The sequence below is a fragment of the Hippocampus bargibanti genome, linkage group LG17 (genome assembly GCF_051943395.1).
Source record: "Hippocampus bargibanti isolate YZ-2025 linkage group LG17, ASM5194339v1, whole genome shotgun sequence".
Lineage (NCBI taxonomy): Eukaryota > Metazoa > Chordata > Actinopteri > Syngnathiformes > Syngnathidae > Hippocampus > Hippocampus bargibanti.
The window spans coordinates 11,917,586-11,931,333 of record NC_142750.1 but is presented as its reverse complement, the minus strand read 5'-3'; the positions used below and the strand labels follow the sequence as shown (position 1 = coordinate 11,931,333).

Here is a 13,748-nt window from a genome sequence, read left to right as displayed (position 1 = left end):
AATGCCCTTTACATCGTGATTGCATCATGAACTATGGGGGGGGGGGGGGGGGGGGGGGTGAGGATGCCGCGATCGTGTTATAATAATAACACAATATAAAAATATTAAAATGCTAAAATACTAATATAATAAAACAAACAAAAAAGAAACAAGAAAAAAAAACAAAAAAAGAACCCCCCCCCCCAAAAAAAAATACAAAATTAAAATAATAATATAACTCCTGCTTAACAGAAATGAATCCAATGAAAACCACTTCCCATCTGTCCACCTTATGACAATTTGGTTTGCGAAACGAACATTTCTTTACTTTCCTCTTTTATGTCAAAACTGTGGAGCTGGAATAACAGTGAAAAAAGTTTTGACCCCTGCAAAGCGGAAAATTGGACAGCAATCGTTTTTAGTGGCTGTTTGTGTGCCAATTATCTCAGAGATGGAAAAAGAAAACAACAGAGCCACGCTTTGCTGTTTACTATGGTCTGTTTTCCTCAGGCCACATGACGGTTGGCTGAAATAAACGCAACAACCACATTTGTTCTTTCTACGCTTTTGTTAAAAATGTCCACAGCAGTGACTGAGGGTTTCACCGTGGGGGCTGGTTGCATTCCTTCAGGTTTTGCATTAAGACCAAAGTATAGTGAAAGTAATCAAAATACAGCATCACCCGCTCAAACTCTGCAAAGCATCAATACATAGTTGAAGTTGACGTCAGTCCATTGATCGTCTTCTCTAGCCGTGAGAAACAACAACAAAACTGCTAACTCCTGCAATATGTTCGCGCCGCTGACTTTGCTGTTACTTTAAAATTTCATATTACACACTTCAGAATTGAGTGATAATATCATAGCACTAGGATGAAAAGGAAATATAGAGAATAAACGTGAAAAAAAATGGCGAGCTGGCTTAAGTCCAGAGGAAAAAAAAACGAGTAATTGATCTGAAATAACTTTCAGCAGCTTTAAGGCAAGATGACACTCAAAGTATGTTTGTGTTTTTATTTTTTAAAGCAATGATTCACTTTCCAAACGACCGCTGTTATGCAACGGCCAGCAGTCACATGGCAGACGAGGTTACAGAAAGTTATGCTGCTCTCATGTCACTGCGGTCATCACTGAATAAACATTTTTTTTTGTCAGAGGGTGACTTGGGACAACAAACACAAGGGAATTTCTTTCTAAGGCTATATATGGGTTTTTTTTAATGCCATGTTCGGATGAGGCTGCCACATATTTGAATCATGTGATGACACCTTTTTGCAAAACTTCCAAGTATTGCGGATTTGATGCATAAAAAAAACAAACAGGTTTGGTTAATGACAACCAAAATTCACACATACCAATTTCAACAAATATGCAACTCCTTCAAAATGTCTATTTGTCAAAATTATTGACAGCATCCCAAAACTCAGTATGGCTTTCTGACTGAACATTACGCAAGTTACCCAAAACTTCATCATTCTTTATGTTGTCATTGGTGGTTTTGAGCACAGCCAATTAACATACTACTTTTATTTGCCTTTGATGACATCGCCCTGTACTTGCGCTGACATTGATGTGATTGTGTTGACACTAAAGAACGGAAGCCCCGAAGTTCTATAATGCCGGCACATTGGTATCATTTTATACAAAAGTTTTGGCGACGGATGACATTATTGCTACTTGGAAGTTATCCTCTCGATGCATGCACCATGAAAAAACAACATGGATGATGACAGGCTTCAACTTTCAGAGCCTTGCAATTCTGATGACCACTTAGGTGAGTAACTGCACCTTGCAATGCCAATCAGGAACTTTTCCATGTTAAATGATAATAAATATTTTTTTTTTACATTTAGTGGCTTTATCTGTGCTTTTCCCATGCCATGGCATGTGTCATATTTTATCCCTCCATACAGTACACCGGCATAAAGGACATGAGACAAAAAAAAATCGGCATTTGAATCAAAAACGTGATGCCCAACAAAGGTTGTTTCACGTATATTTTGCCGCGGGCCACATTGTAGTTACGGTTTCCTCTCGGGGGCCGTTATGGCCATTAGTTTGTTTAATCCCCTCCACATATTACATGAAGAGTGCACAACAATTTCATCAATAACTAGTTCTCAAATTTCAAGTAAAAATAATGACTTATTATGCTTTACATGAGATAATTTGAATTTTTGGTTCAGACTTTAGCAAGCATCATAGCACTTGATATACTTAATTTGCTTTCGCGGGCAGAATAAAATCATGTGGCGGACCAGATTTGGCCCCCTGGCCTTGACTTTGACAACTCTGCCTTACACTAACCAGTAAACTGGCAGTAACACACACACACAAAATCTATAATAATAATAATAATAATAATAATAATAATAATAATACATTTCATTCATAAGCAGCTTTCAAAACTCTCAAGGACACTTTACAGTCGCAGGATATTTTTTTCTGCGGGTGAGCAGTGGCAGCCACACGCGCCAGCGTTCACTGAACAATCGATAATGATGTCCCATATTTTTTCCACCAATAAACGTGTATTTTTACCTTCCTCGGCAAGCACATACTGTAAGTAATCATATAAACGTGGTAAGTAAAACAATCTGACAGAATTACACAGCTATTAATTACATCTCCAGCTGATATCCCTTTTCCAACACACCCAATTTGTTTCTTTCCCTGTGTCAATTCTAGAAAACAGAGGAATCAACTCCATTGCGAAAGACTGTGTTGGGTTGATACGAAAAAGGAAGGCGAACAGAAATGGCACCCAAGCCACACAGAGGTGTCGTGACATGATTCCACATACCAGGGAACCTCAAGAGGCAGCGGTTGATTCAGTTCCCGTGAGAGAAACCCTACGGAAGGTCAATACCAAACCACATACCCTCACCAAAGAGCAACATTGGCACAAACTTCACATGTCTGCCAATGCTCTTCCAGCAAGGAGCACAAGGAGAACGTCAAACAGAAACTATTTCACAAGAAACCATAGATGTGAACATCCTGATGAGTCTGTGAAAGGTACAACTTCCAAGATGCCCTCTAGAAAGTCCAAGGTGAAACTGGGGACCCTTCCAAACCAGTCTGATGGCTACAAACAGGCTAAAGAGATGAGGAGAGTGTTTCATATTCAACCAGATTCTGGTAAAAAGAAGTTGAGTGGCAGACCATCTGGGGGCCAATTGAAGACAGGGAAAAGGACCAGAAGAAAGTCCACCAAAGAAACAGAGACACACACAATAAAGCAGAGAGGAAAAGCAACCCAGGGAACTGCAGAGACTCCACAAACTAAAAGGATCAGACAAAAGTCCAGCAAAAAAACTGAGACCCCCACTATGAAACTAAGGGCTAAAAGAATCATGGAGTCTTCTGCCCCTTCTAAAAGAAGCAGGAGAAAGTCTACCATAGCAGCAGTGAGTCTTCCACAGAAGCAGAAGGTAAATTACCCTGACGGTTCTAAGAAGCCGGTGCCACTGACAAGGATGAGGCGAAAATCCAATACAGAACTCGGAGTTCTTGGGAAAAAGACAAGGAAGCCAAGTGAAGGGCAAATGAATCCCACCTCACTAAAATCTGCCAAGCTAAAGTGTCCCACAAAACCGCAGACACTCGTGGAGAAAACTGAATCCACTAAGTTGTCCAAAGAAAACGCGCTCGTTCGAAGGACCAAAAAAAGGTCACGTAAAACCAAACACACCCTGGCAAAAAAATGGAAGAATCAAACAAATGAGGGATCTGCAAAAACCGTACCTTGCAAGGAAAGCCACGGACAGTGTAACTCAATGCTAGAGACATTCTCGCTGAAGGTGGGTGAAATACCCACTGAGCTGTCTGTGGTCTTTTTTGGGGAAAGCAAGAAAGAGGTCAATACGGAGCTGATGGGGGCGATGAAGAAGAGCAATGATATGCCACCCACGTTTAAAGGCTCATCAACCTCCCAAGAGGCTGCAATCAATCGAGGTAAACTGACGATTTTCATTCTTAAAAACCCATTTCAATTAATTGAAATAGAAGACTACTCTCTCCCACATTGACAACAATGAATTGACGAGCCGCACAATCATTCTTGAGTCAAGTCCGGTGTACTCAAACCTAAAATACATCAGTGCTTATGTCTCTGTAGCCTTGTTTGCAGAGAAATATGAGCAAGTTAATAAGCTTGGTGAAGGAGGCTTCGGATCGGTTTATGCCGGCTACAGGAAAAGTGATTGTTTTCCCGTAAGTCTTGATATGTTTTTCATTAAAAAAACAACAACATTTGGTTTGGAACCAAATATTGATTATACTACTCCATAGGTGGCGATTAAATACATACCGAGAGAGGTCAAAAGTGTCCCATTGGTGAGTGCTTTATCTAACTTGGACATTCGTACAATTACAATTACTTAAAACTTGGACATATAACTTAGAATAGAAATTACAATTTTGAGATGAGGTAAAAAAAATAATTACAAAAAAATTCAAACAGACGGTCTGGGATTGGGAATCTTCTTTTGATTAAACCCTTGTGAAAGATTAAATGGTTGATTTCATCTAAATTAAATAAAAGGGAAATTCAACTTCTTGTGACATCTGGACAGGGACGTTTGTGGAAGTTTTGAGTGAGGGTGTCAGGTCTTACCAGTACAAGTACAGAGTTAAGTGGATTGAGGTCAAGGAAGTAAATGACTTACAAATGGATTACAAATGACTGAGAAGGGATTGTGTAGATCAAACAATTCTAAAGTTTTAAGTGTTAAAACTCGTCACAGCCGTAATCGGAAAAGAAAATAACTGAATAGAATTGTATTCTGACATATTGTCCCTCCAACTTTATTTTGGAATCCCTATAGAACATCAATGGATTGAAGAAGGACATCCCCATTGAAGCTTTACTCATGCTACAAGCATCAATCAAAAAAAACTCAGACGGCAAGTCCGCAGTCGTGTCTTTATTAAACAAATATGATCTGGAGCATGAGATCGTACTGGTCATGGAGAGGCCAGTCCCGTCTGTGGACCTGTTCACTTACATTACCAGATGTAGGATTGGCGCTCTGCCCGAGTGCGAGGCAAAGGTACGAAAAATCACATGCAACTCCCTGACCGCGATGATATCACATTTGCATTCAAATTTGTCAGTTCTGTTGGGGGACTATTGTAGAAATAACACTCAGGACACGGTGTTATATGCGTGGAAGAGGAATTGGTGTATTCGACCCACAGATGATACGTAGTCACAAGTGATCCGCTGAACACAGGCGGCCATAGTCTTCAAGGCACATGTCATAAAGCGCTGCTTTGCTCATCTCAACTAACTGAGCTGAATTAGCTCGTTTCCCTAAAAAAATCCCCACACATCTTTATGAGAGGGGTCAGTGAACGCCCAAATTCTACAAAAATGAATTAACCATTTTAGAAACATTTTTAAAAATATATAAAATCGCCATTTTAGAAAATTAGGGGGCTCGTTAAGTCAAAGACTCATATACTAATTTGCTGTTCCTAATTGAGCTTCTAGATGACAGCACTTAGCACACGCATGTAACAGCACTATTGCCCAATGTATTCATTCTACATGCAGGCCAGACTTAATTGATTTTATGACGGAGTCTGCGGGCCATATGAAAATTGACCACGGTTCGCATTTGGCCTCCGGGTCGGACTTTGGACATCAGTGGTTTACACTATAGAAACAAATGCCACAACACACTACTTTGTCTACGTTTTGTCTTCGCAGAACATCATGAAGCAGCTGGTTGTGGCAGCTATCAACATGCATGATGTGGATGTTTTCCATCGAGATTTGAAGCAAGAAAATATTCTTTTGGAGGCCACATCCGGGGTCCCTCGTGTGCGAATCATTGACTTTGGTTGTAGCTGTTTTGCAAGCAACGAGCCTTATCGGGACTACAACGGTAGGACAATTTGACACCTGTTCTTGAAAGGGGAAGTCAACCCCAAAATTTATATGGTGCCACGAGACTAACCCCGCCATTCTGGAACATAAATTAATCAGCGACGTCCACCCCTTATCCATCTCAGGCGGTGGCACACGCTGTCAACTTGAACCATTTCATGCTTCCTGATCCTGATGATAATCTGTCCACTGTCGTCATCGCTGTCCCTGAAATGGTTTAAATTGGGCTTTGGTAATGACCAAACACAGCTCACGTGTGTTTTCTGAAGCTGAGCCATCATTGGCTGCTACCCACACCCTGAGCAAATGTGATGTCATTTTCAGTCGACAGCAAGTAGCTAAACTCATATTCCACAAACAAAATATCAATGAGAAGGCTGTGATTGAACTACAGAAGTTATTTTCAAAAAAAGAAATGTTGATGCTTGACTTTCCTTTAAAACATCCAATAATGTCTGCAGATTGAGCCATTCTTTTGTGTCTGTCCGTGTGTCTGGTCCTTGCAGGCACTTTGTGTTATGCTCCTCCAGAGTATGTTCTAAGACGAACATACAGTGCCGGTCCGACCACTGTGTGGCATCTGGGTGCACTTCTTTTTGAGTTGATGGCAGGAACTAAGAGGTTTGATACAGTCATGTTCCTTTCCCAGATGCTAAGACTGAATCGGGTTCTATCGGAAGGTGAGACATGATAATTCTTGCTCCTTGCCTAATCCTGAACACCAATTGCACCGTACATCGCTTGTCAAATTTTTGTCACTCTCAAATTAGAATGCGAAGATTTCTTGTGGAAATGCTTGAATTTGGATCCAGAGAAGCGAGCCACATTGGAGCAGATGCAGCAGCACCCGTGGCTCATATGATCTGATACTACAACACTCGACACAGTTTCCTATTTCTCGGTGGCACAGGAAAAAAATCCAAATTGATGAGATGGAAAAGGCTACCTGTCGCAACACCACCTTCAGAAACAAGTGCTGACTTGTTCCACCAACACTTGAACAATTTATTGAACAAGCAACTGACAAAAACCTCAGTGATGAAGAAAACTAAGATCTTTGGCCACAATGTTTTTTTGCCCTCCTAAAAAGATAACATTTGAAAAAGGGTGTGTCCACATTTGACATCCAACGCACGTCCTTGCACGTCTCTTTCGTTGTTTGATGGCAGCTACAGAATTTCATATAAATGAAATAATTTTTGTACAAAAAAAATCTATTTTTTAAGTATTGTATAGATCCAATCACATGGTTCAATCTTTATCATGTTATTCGTAATTCCCCATGCCTGCTTTGCCTTGTCTTTCTTTTTTTCCATTGTGGAGACTAAAGACGATTAAACAAAATAAAAATCAACCTAAAATCGATATGCCACACAATCGCTTTGTGTTCAATGTGAACTTTCTGCAATTAGGGCGACATATGACCTGCACAAAAATAATTGCAGACTATATAAACAAAGAAATAGACGGAATAGTCTCAATCGGCTCATGTTAGAGCTCAGATCAAAATCCTATTCAATCTATATTTATAGACCATTTTGTACACTTCAAGTAGCGTATGAAACCATGGACTAAATCGACAAGAAAAGTCACAATTTCAATTTCAAGGAGATCCAAATTAGGCATCCGTTCTGTGAAAAAATACGATCTACAGCATCTTTTGTGGTGCGTAGACAGACTTTGTAACGAACATTTCGCCCAGGATTATGCCCCCGCAGGCCAACCCACCCTCCCAACTCTATCGGTGAGAGCAGTACATATTTTGACAATAAACAATTGAAGCACTTCCAAGATTTTTTAACCAAACTCATCCATCAATCTACATTGCGCACTTAGTTTTTTTATTTTATTTTATTTTTTTATTCCAGTGAATGAATCAAGCGCTCGTGACCTTTCTTTAACTACAACACTTTCATAATGCTTAATTGAGTCAGAAAAAGGCCTATTTTGCATACTTTATCCGGCCGGCCATGAAACACTAGTTAATTCATCAGCAGCTGTTGGTTCTGGAGGAATGTCAGTGTCATTTGACTGTCATCGCTGAACAGCTCTGGGGTGATTTAGCATTTTCACAGCCCCACTTTGTTCAGAGGAAAGGTCGGTGCTGTTTGACAGTCTGCGGCTGGATGGTTGCATGGCTTGAGGAGCCCGTGATGAGAAGATCCTTTCCTCTTTCAGAAAGAACTGCTTCATACAACAAAGATGGTGCAGAAAGTGCTTAGGATTCAATGACTGTCTGTGTCTTGTGTTGTGTCACATTATTTGTTATTTAGTTTTTTGTTGTTTTGACTTCAAGATGGCGCCGCGAGAGCGGTTGCCTTTACAGCAGGTCCTGTGTTTTGTTTTTCTACTTCTTCCTTTCCTCTTACTTTCATCACTTTGCTGCTGTGAAATGTAACTTTCTCCACTGTGAGAATAATAAAGGCTAATCCAATCCAATTCATCCATCACGACTGCGGGAGGTGCAGGCCGTGTGTTTTGAGTTCAACATTTGTGCGTGGTCGCTCCCAGTTTGTGCCCTCCTGAAGGTCACTGCAATCCCAGTATCTAAGCTACAGATAATACGTATATTAACACATACACGAGATGTCAGGTTAAAGCCTTCTTGGCTCTCCCAATTTCACAACTCCAACAGCATTGGTGGTAGTTTCTCTCCGTGAGATGAGAAAGAAAAGAAAAGAAAAAAAACAAACATCTAGTTGTGAATTAGTGAGCAGCCAAATGAGTGACAGGCAGACTGATGAAAGTGAAAGAGATGGAAATAGGAAAGGAATAAAGAATAACATTTGCTGCAATGACGTTGACTGATGCTGATGGTAACTTCAGGCGAGGGAGCTGATGCTGAAGAACATGGACACAAAGTACAGCGTGCATGAGGCAGGGTACTGAATTGGTAAAACTGCTCGTCTGTGTTGTTTTTTTCCCCATTGGGACCCCAAAAGCTATTTGGGATGAGCTGAAACAAACCCCCACCTCCCAATAACCTTTAATCTGGCTTGTGATATTGATTTAGTTGTTGTTTCCACACAGCTTGACAAACTGCGCACCTGGATGAAGAATTTCTGGCAATTCGGCCCAGACCGCAATTCCCTACATCACAGGTGTCAAAGTCAAGGCCCGCGGGCCAAATCCGGCCCGCCACATCATTTTTTTTCGGCCCGCGAAAGCAAATCAAACTTGTTAAATTCCATGATGATTGCTAAAATCTGAGCCAAAATTTCATATTTTTAGATTTCAACCACAATGAAAGTCATTATTCTTGACTTCAGATTTGAAAACGAGTTATTCATTAATTTGCTGCGTGCTCTATATGTAATATTTGAAGGGATTTAAAAATTCTAATGGGTTCCCCAAATTCATAACGGCCCTCGAGAGGAAACCATAACTACAATGTGGCCCGCGGCAAAAAATGACTTTGACACTCCTGCCCTACACAGTCTCGTTTGGATTTTCAATGACCATGAACATGGACTCCAAATTTGTGTTTTCAGAAAGGATCCATAAAATGGTTCCATATCGTCACGACAACAATCACGGTTCACATGCGACATCAAAATGCTTCGTCGCCTCGAGGATTTAATTTTCGTTTGGCATACACATTTGCATGTCGGAAAAAATTATGATTGACCGTTTCTTTTTTTCACATTCGCAACAGTCATTTCATGTTCGTTAAGGTCAAATAAAATGTTGGTTCATGAAACCTGTAAAGATGGGGTGTCAAACTCATTTTTTGCCGCAGATCACATTGTAGTTACGGTTTCTTTGTGGGCCGTTATTAATTTGGGGAAACCATTAGAATGTTTCATCTCGTCCACATATTACAGACAGAACGCACAACAAATTAATGAATGAGTTTTCAAATCTGAAGTCAAGAATAATTACTGATATTGTGGTTTACATGGGACAATTTGAAATTCTGATTTGGACTTTAGCATGCATCATGAAATTCCACAAGTTTGATTTGTTTTCGTGGGCCAAATGAAATCATGTGGCGGGCCAGATTTGGCTCCTGGGCCGTGACCTTGACAACTGTGCTGTAAAACAAGTCTGGGCTTTGTTAGACAATGATACGTCACGAGCAAGCTTCGACAAATGTCAACAAAGGGCCTAGTCAGGAAAACATTTCTAACGAAAGAAACAATTGAAAAGAGTGACCAAACAGGAAACTGATGTTGAGAATCAAAGCAAAATCAAAAAGAGAAATATCTCCATGAGCCATTTTGCAACAGAACAAAGCGGCAAGCAGCTCGACGCGCTGGCGGCGCTGACCTTTAACAAGGCTTTCACTCTCGCTGCACCTATTTTACACTTCAAAGTCAGCAGTTAAATTATTCCAATTAGTCCTGCGGCGATGTTCGGGCCGTCGCAACTTGCTGATGAAAGCACTCGGCAATTGCCAATCATGCCACCTCCAAACAATTACACACTGGTGTCATGGGGCCCATTTGGAAATGATGGATTGAGAAGCGGTCTTGTTCTCCTTAATTGGATGTTGCCATTTTTATTTTTATTTTTTGAACGTCATTCTTATCAAACTATACTGTCACTCTAGAGCTTAAACATTGTTCGAACATGACAATTTCGTGTTTATTTTGCTACAAATGTTTAAAGCCATGTGGTTTGTTATGTAAAAAAATGATGACTGGATTGCCACAAATAGCGAGTGCACACGTGTCAAAGTCAAGGTCCAGGGGCCAAATCTGGCCCACCACATCATTTTATTTGGCCCGTGAAAGGAAATCCAATTTATGAAATTCATATATGTTAAATTTCAGAAATTATAAATCGGGAGATTTTCATACTTGTGCGACTGTAGTGCATGTTAAAATAATGTGAGCGTTACAAAACTGTCAATTAGAAGTGAATGAAACACAAAAATGCTTTCAGCTATTGTCGGCCTCATTACAGAGGGAGGACTGACAAAGGACTTTGTGGAATGGTGCCAGCAGAATCACCTCCAGATCAACACGGGGAAAACCAAGGAGCTGGTGGTGGATTTCTACAGGAAACAATCCTCACCTGCACCGTCGAACATCCAGGGTTCGGACATTGAGAGGGTGACCTCCTACAAGTACCCAGATGTTACTCTCAACAATAAACTGGACTGCAAACACGGATGTCCTAACCAAAAAGGGACAGAGTCGTCTCTTCCTCAGGAAGCTGAGGTCTTTTGGGGTTCAGGGGTCACTCCTAAAGACTTTCTATGACTCTGCGGTCATTTCAGCTATCCACTATGGAATTGTATGCTGATCAGGCAGCATCACCACCCGCGACAGGAAGAGACTGGAGCGCCTGGTCAAGAGGGCCAGTTCTGTCCAGGGCTGCTCGCTGGACTCTCTGGAGGAAGTGGGCAACAGACGAACGTTTGGTAAAATAAAAGCTATGATGGACAGCCCCTCCCACTCCCTCCTGCCCACCCTGACAGCACTGGGTAGCTGCTTCAGCCAGAGACTATTACATCCACACTGCAAGAAGGAGAGGTACCGCCGCTCGTTTCTACCGACTGCTGTCAGGCTTCTCAATTCTCAATAATCACACGTGAAGAAAAAAAGGACTCTTGTATTGTAAATATGGGTTGATGCAATACAGATATCAATACACCTTTCTTGATACTTGCACTATGTACAGTTTCTTATGAAACGGTTTTGCACATTTACAGTATACATCTCAGTCTGCTGACATTGTTATTTTACTATGCTTAGAACAGTGGTTCTTGACCTGGGTTCAATCGAACCCGAGGGGTTCGGTGAGTCGGTCTCAGGGGTTCGGTGGATCCTCCACCACAGAGGTCCTCCCCTCAGTCTAGTCTGCAGTTAGTAGGCACAATCATTGGAAGAAGGGTTCGGTGAATGAGCAATTGAGCATATGAAACTGGTGGGGTTCGGTGCCTCCAACAAGATTAAGAACCAATGGCTTAGAATATCTTGTTTTCCTATCCTTTCACCACCCCGCACGCCATCCCCTTTCAAATTGCTGCTGTGGACTGCAAATTTCCCCATTGTGGGACTGTTAAACGTTTTCTGATTCTGATTCTATATTCATACATTTAATTAGTATCAAAATGTATTTTGTTTCTTCCATTTTCCTTTGTTTCATCTTACAAACAAACTGTCTGTATTGTGTCAATAGTTGCTTTATAAAGTGAGTATTGTGGTCAAAATCCGGAGTCTCCCGACCAAATCGTGAGACTTAACGTGTGGAAATTCCATGATGCTTGCTATAGTTCAGACCAATAAAAAAAAAAATCTAATTATAAGTCAACGTGTCATCAAAATGATTAGTATGCAGTTATTTTGATGGTAAATATGAGCACGTCAAGTGAGTTTACTATCAATGTGAGGAAGTCAACACAACTCAACTTTCTGCTCGAACTCACACAGGAAGTGATGCAAGCAGCGACCGTTGACATTGCCAAGAATTTAATTTCGTTTTAAGTGGCTGCTGTCCAAAAATAAAAGAAAAGATTTGTGGTTGGTTGACTAGAGGGCAGAACACACTGGTCACTGTAACTACAGAGGGGAAATCCACCACCTACCACCATTTACCGCACACACCCACGTGTCTGCATTCCTTCCCTCCATTTATCCTCCGCAACTCGCATGGCCACAGGCAGACAAATAAACACGATGCCGTGAGTGGCTTTCTACGCCAGTCAAAACATTGACAAAAACAGACTGTGTTGCCAACGTTTATGTTTTGTTCTCATTTGGAAGTAGCTGAAAGAAACGGGCATGCTCTAAATGTGCCCGTTTATTCTAATGGAGATGGAAGTAAAACTATCACGTGGAAAATAAACACCCAATGACAAAATCCTACTGGACCCTCCGCACCCTGCCCACCACCTTTTCCAGCTACTCCCCTCAGGCAGGCGCTACCGATCCATGCGCACCAAATCCAGCAGACATTTAAACAGCTTCTTCCCCCAAGCCATTAACTCTTTGAACTCTTCAACAGTAGCCAACATGGAACTGTATAGTGCCACTTAGCAGTTTTTTTGACGACGATACTAGTGCAGCGTGTTCTACCGGAAACAAATTCCTTGTGTGTTCTACATACTTGGCAATAAAGATGATTCTGATTCTGATTCTGATATTTTTAAAGTGGCACTTTGAAATGATTTACAAAGATTTTTTTGAGATACAAGCGATATTAGGGATGTAATACATTTCCCAACACGTCATAGGTACTTCATTTTTCAATGAGTCATAGATTGACTGTGACTCATTTGTTGCCATCTTGACAACCATTTCTCTTCATATCAACCGTTTCCCCCCTGTCTAATAAAAGTAACACCACTTATCACCCAACGCACGTTTTCAGGCTCTGTGAAGCCTTAAACCTTCGTCATCCGACGTTTCAGACCAAGATTCATTTGGCTGGAAACATTTCAGCCCGCTTCATGAGCAAATACAACACGGCGTAAGCTCATGAAGGCACTGTAGCATCCAACCAAAAGGGGCACTTTTACGCTGACGCAAATGCAGAAACATCAATTGCGCAGTTCACTGACGTCATGAGCATTTTTCTTCTGGTGACCAAGTTGGGACTTTTAACCCTCTTGTGCACCCTGGATAGAACCTCATAACCTGTACATTGTACATACCAGTCAAGTCTCACGATTTGGTCGGGAGACTCCCGATTTTGACCACAATACTCACGCCTCACGATGGGAGAGCCAAATCTCCCGATTATAAAAATGTGAATTATTATTATTATTTTTTTGTCGCTCTCATTTTTCACCGTTTTATAACAATACCATTCACCCCGATTTGGAAAGTGAAGAACTACGAATATCCTCAATCGCCGTCATTTTCTGCCGACGCTCGAAAAATCTGAATCGTGAATAGCTCGTTTTGCAGTGCACGTGATCTCAT

At 41.1% G+C, this 13,748-nt stretch overlaps 1 protein-coding gene across 1 annotated transcript; it reads left to right on the top strand.

Annotated features, from left to right (window-relative positions):
- Positions 1 to 1,631: 1,631 nt before the first annotated feature.
- Positions 1,632 to 7,306, top strand: LOC148885782 (uncharacterized). Its single transcript, XM_089018840.1, has 8 exons — positions 1,632 to 1,752; positions 2,667 to 3,935; positions 4,099 to 4,193; positions 4,272 to 4,316; positions 4,808 to 5,032; positions 5,695 to 5,872; positions 6,381 to 6,554; positions 6,645 to 7,306. The coding sequence occupies exons 1-8, from the start codon at positions 1,698 to 1,700 to the stop codon at positions 6,734 to 6,736; spliced, it is 2,133 nt and encodes a 710-aa protein (XP_088874966.1). The 5' UTR covers positions 1,632 to 1,697; the 3' UTR covers positions 6,737 to 7,306.
- Positions 7,307 to 13,748: the final 6,442 nt, after the last annotated feature.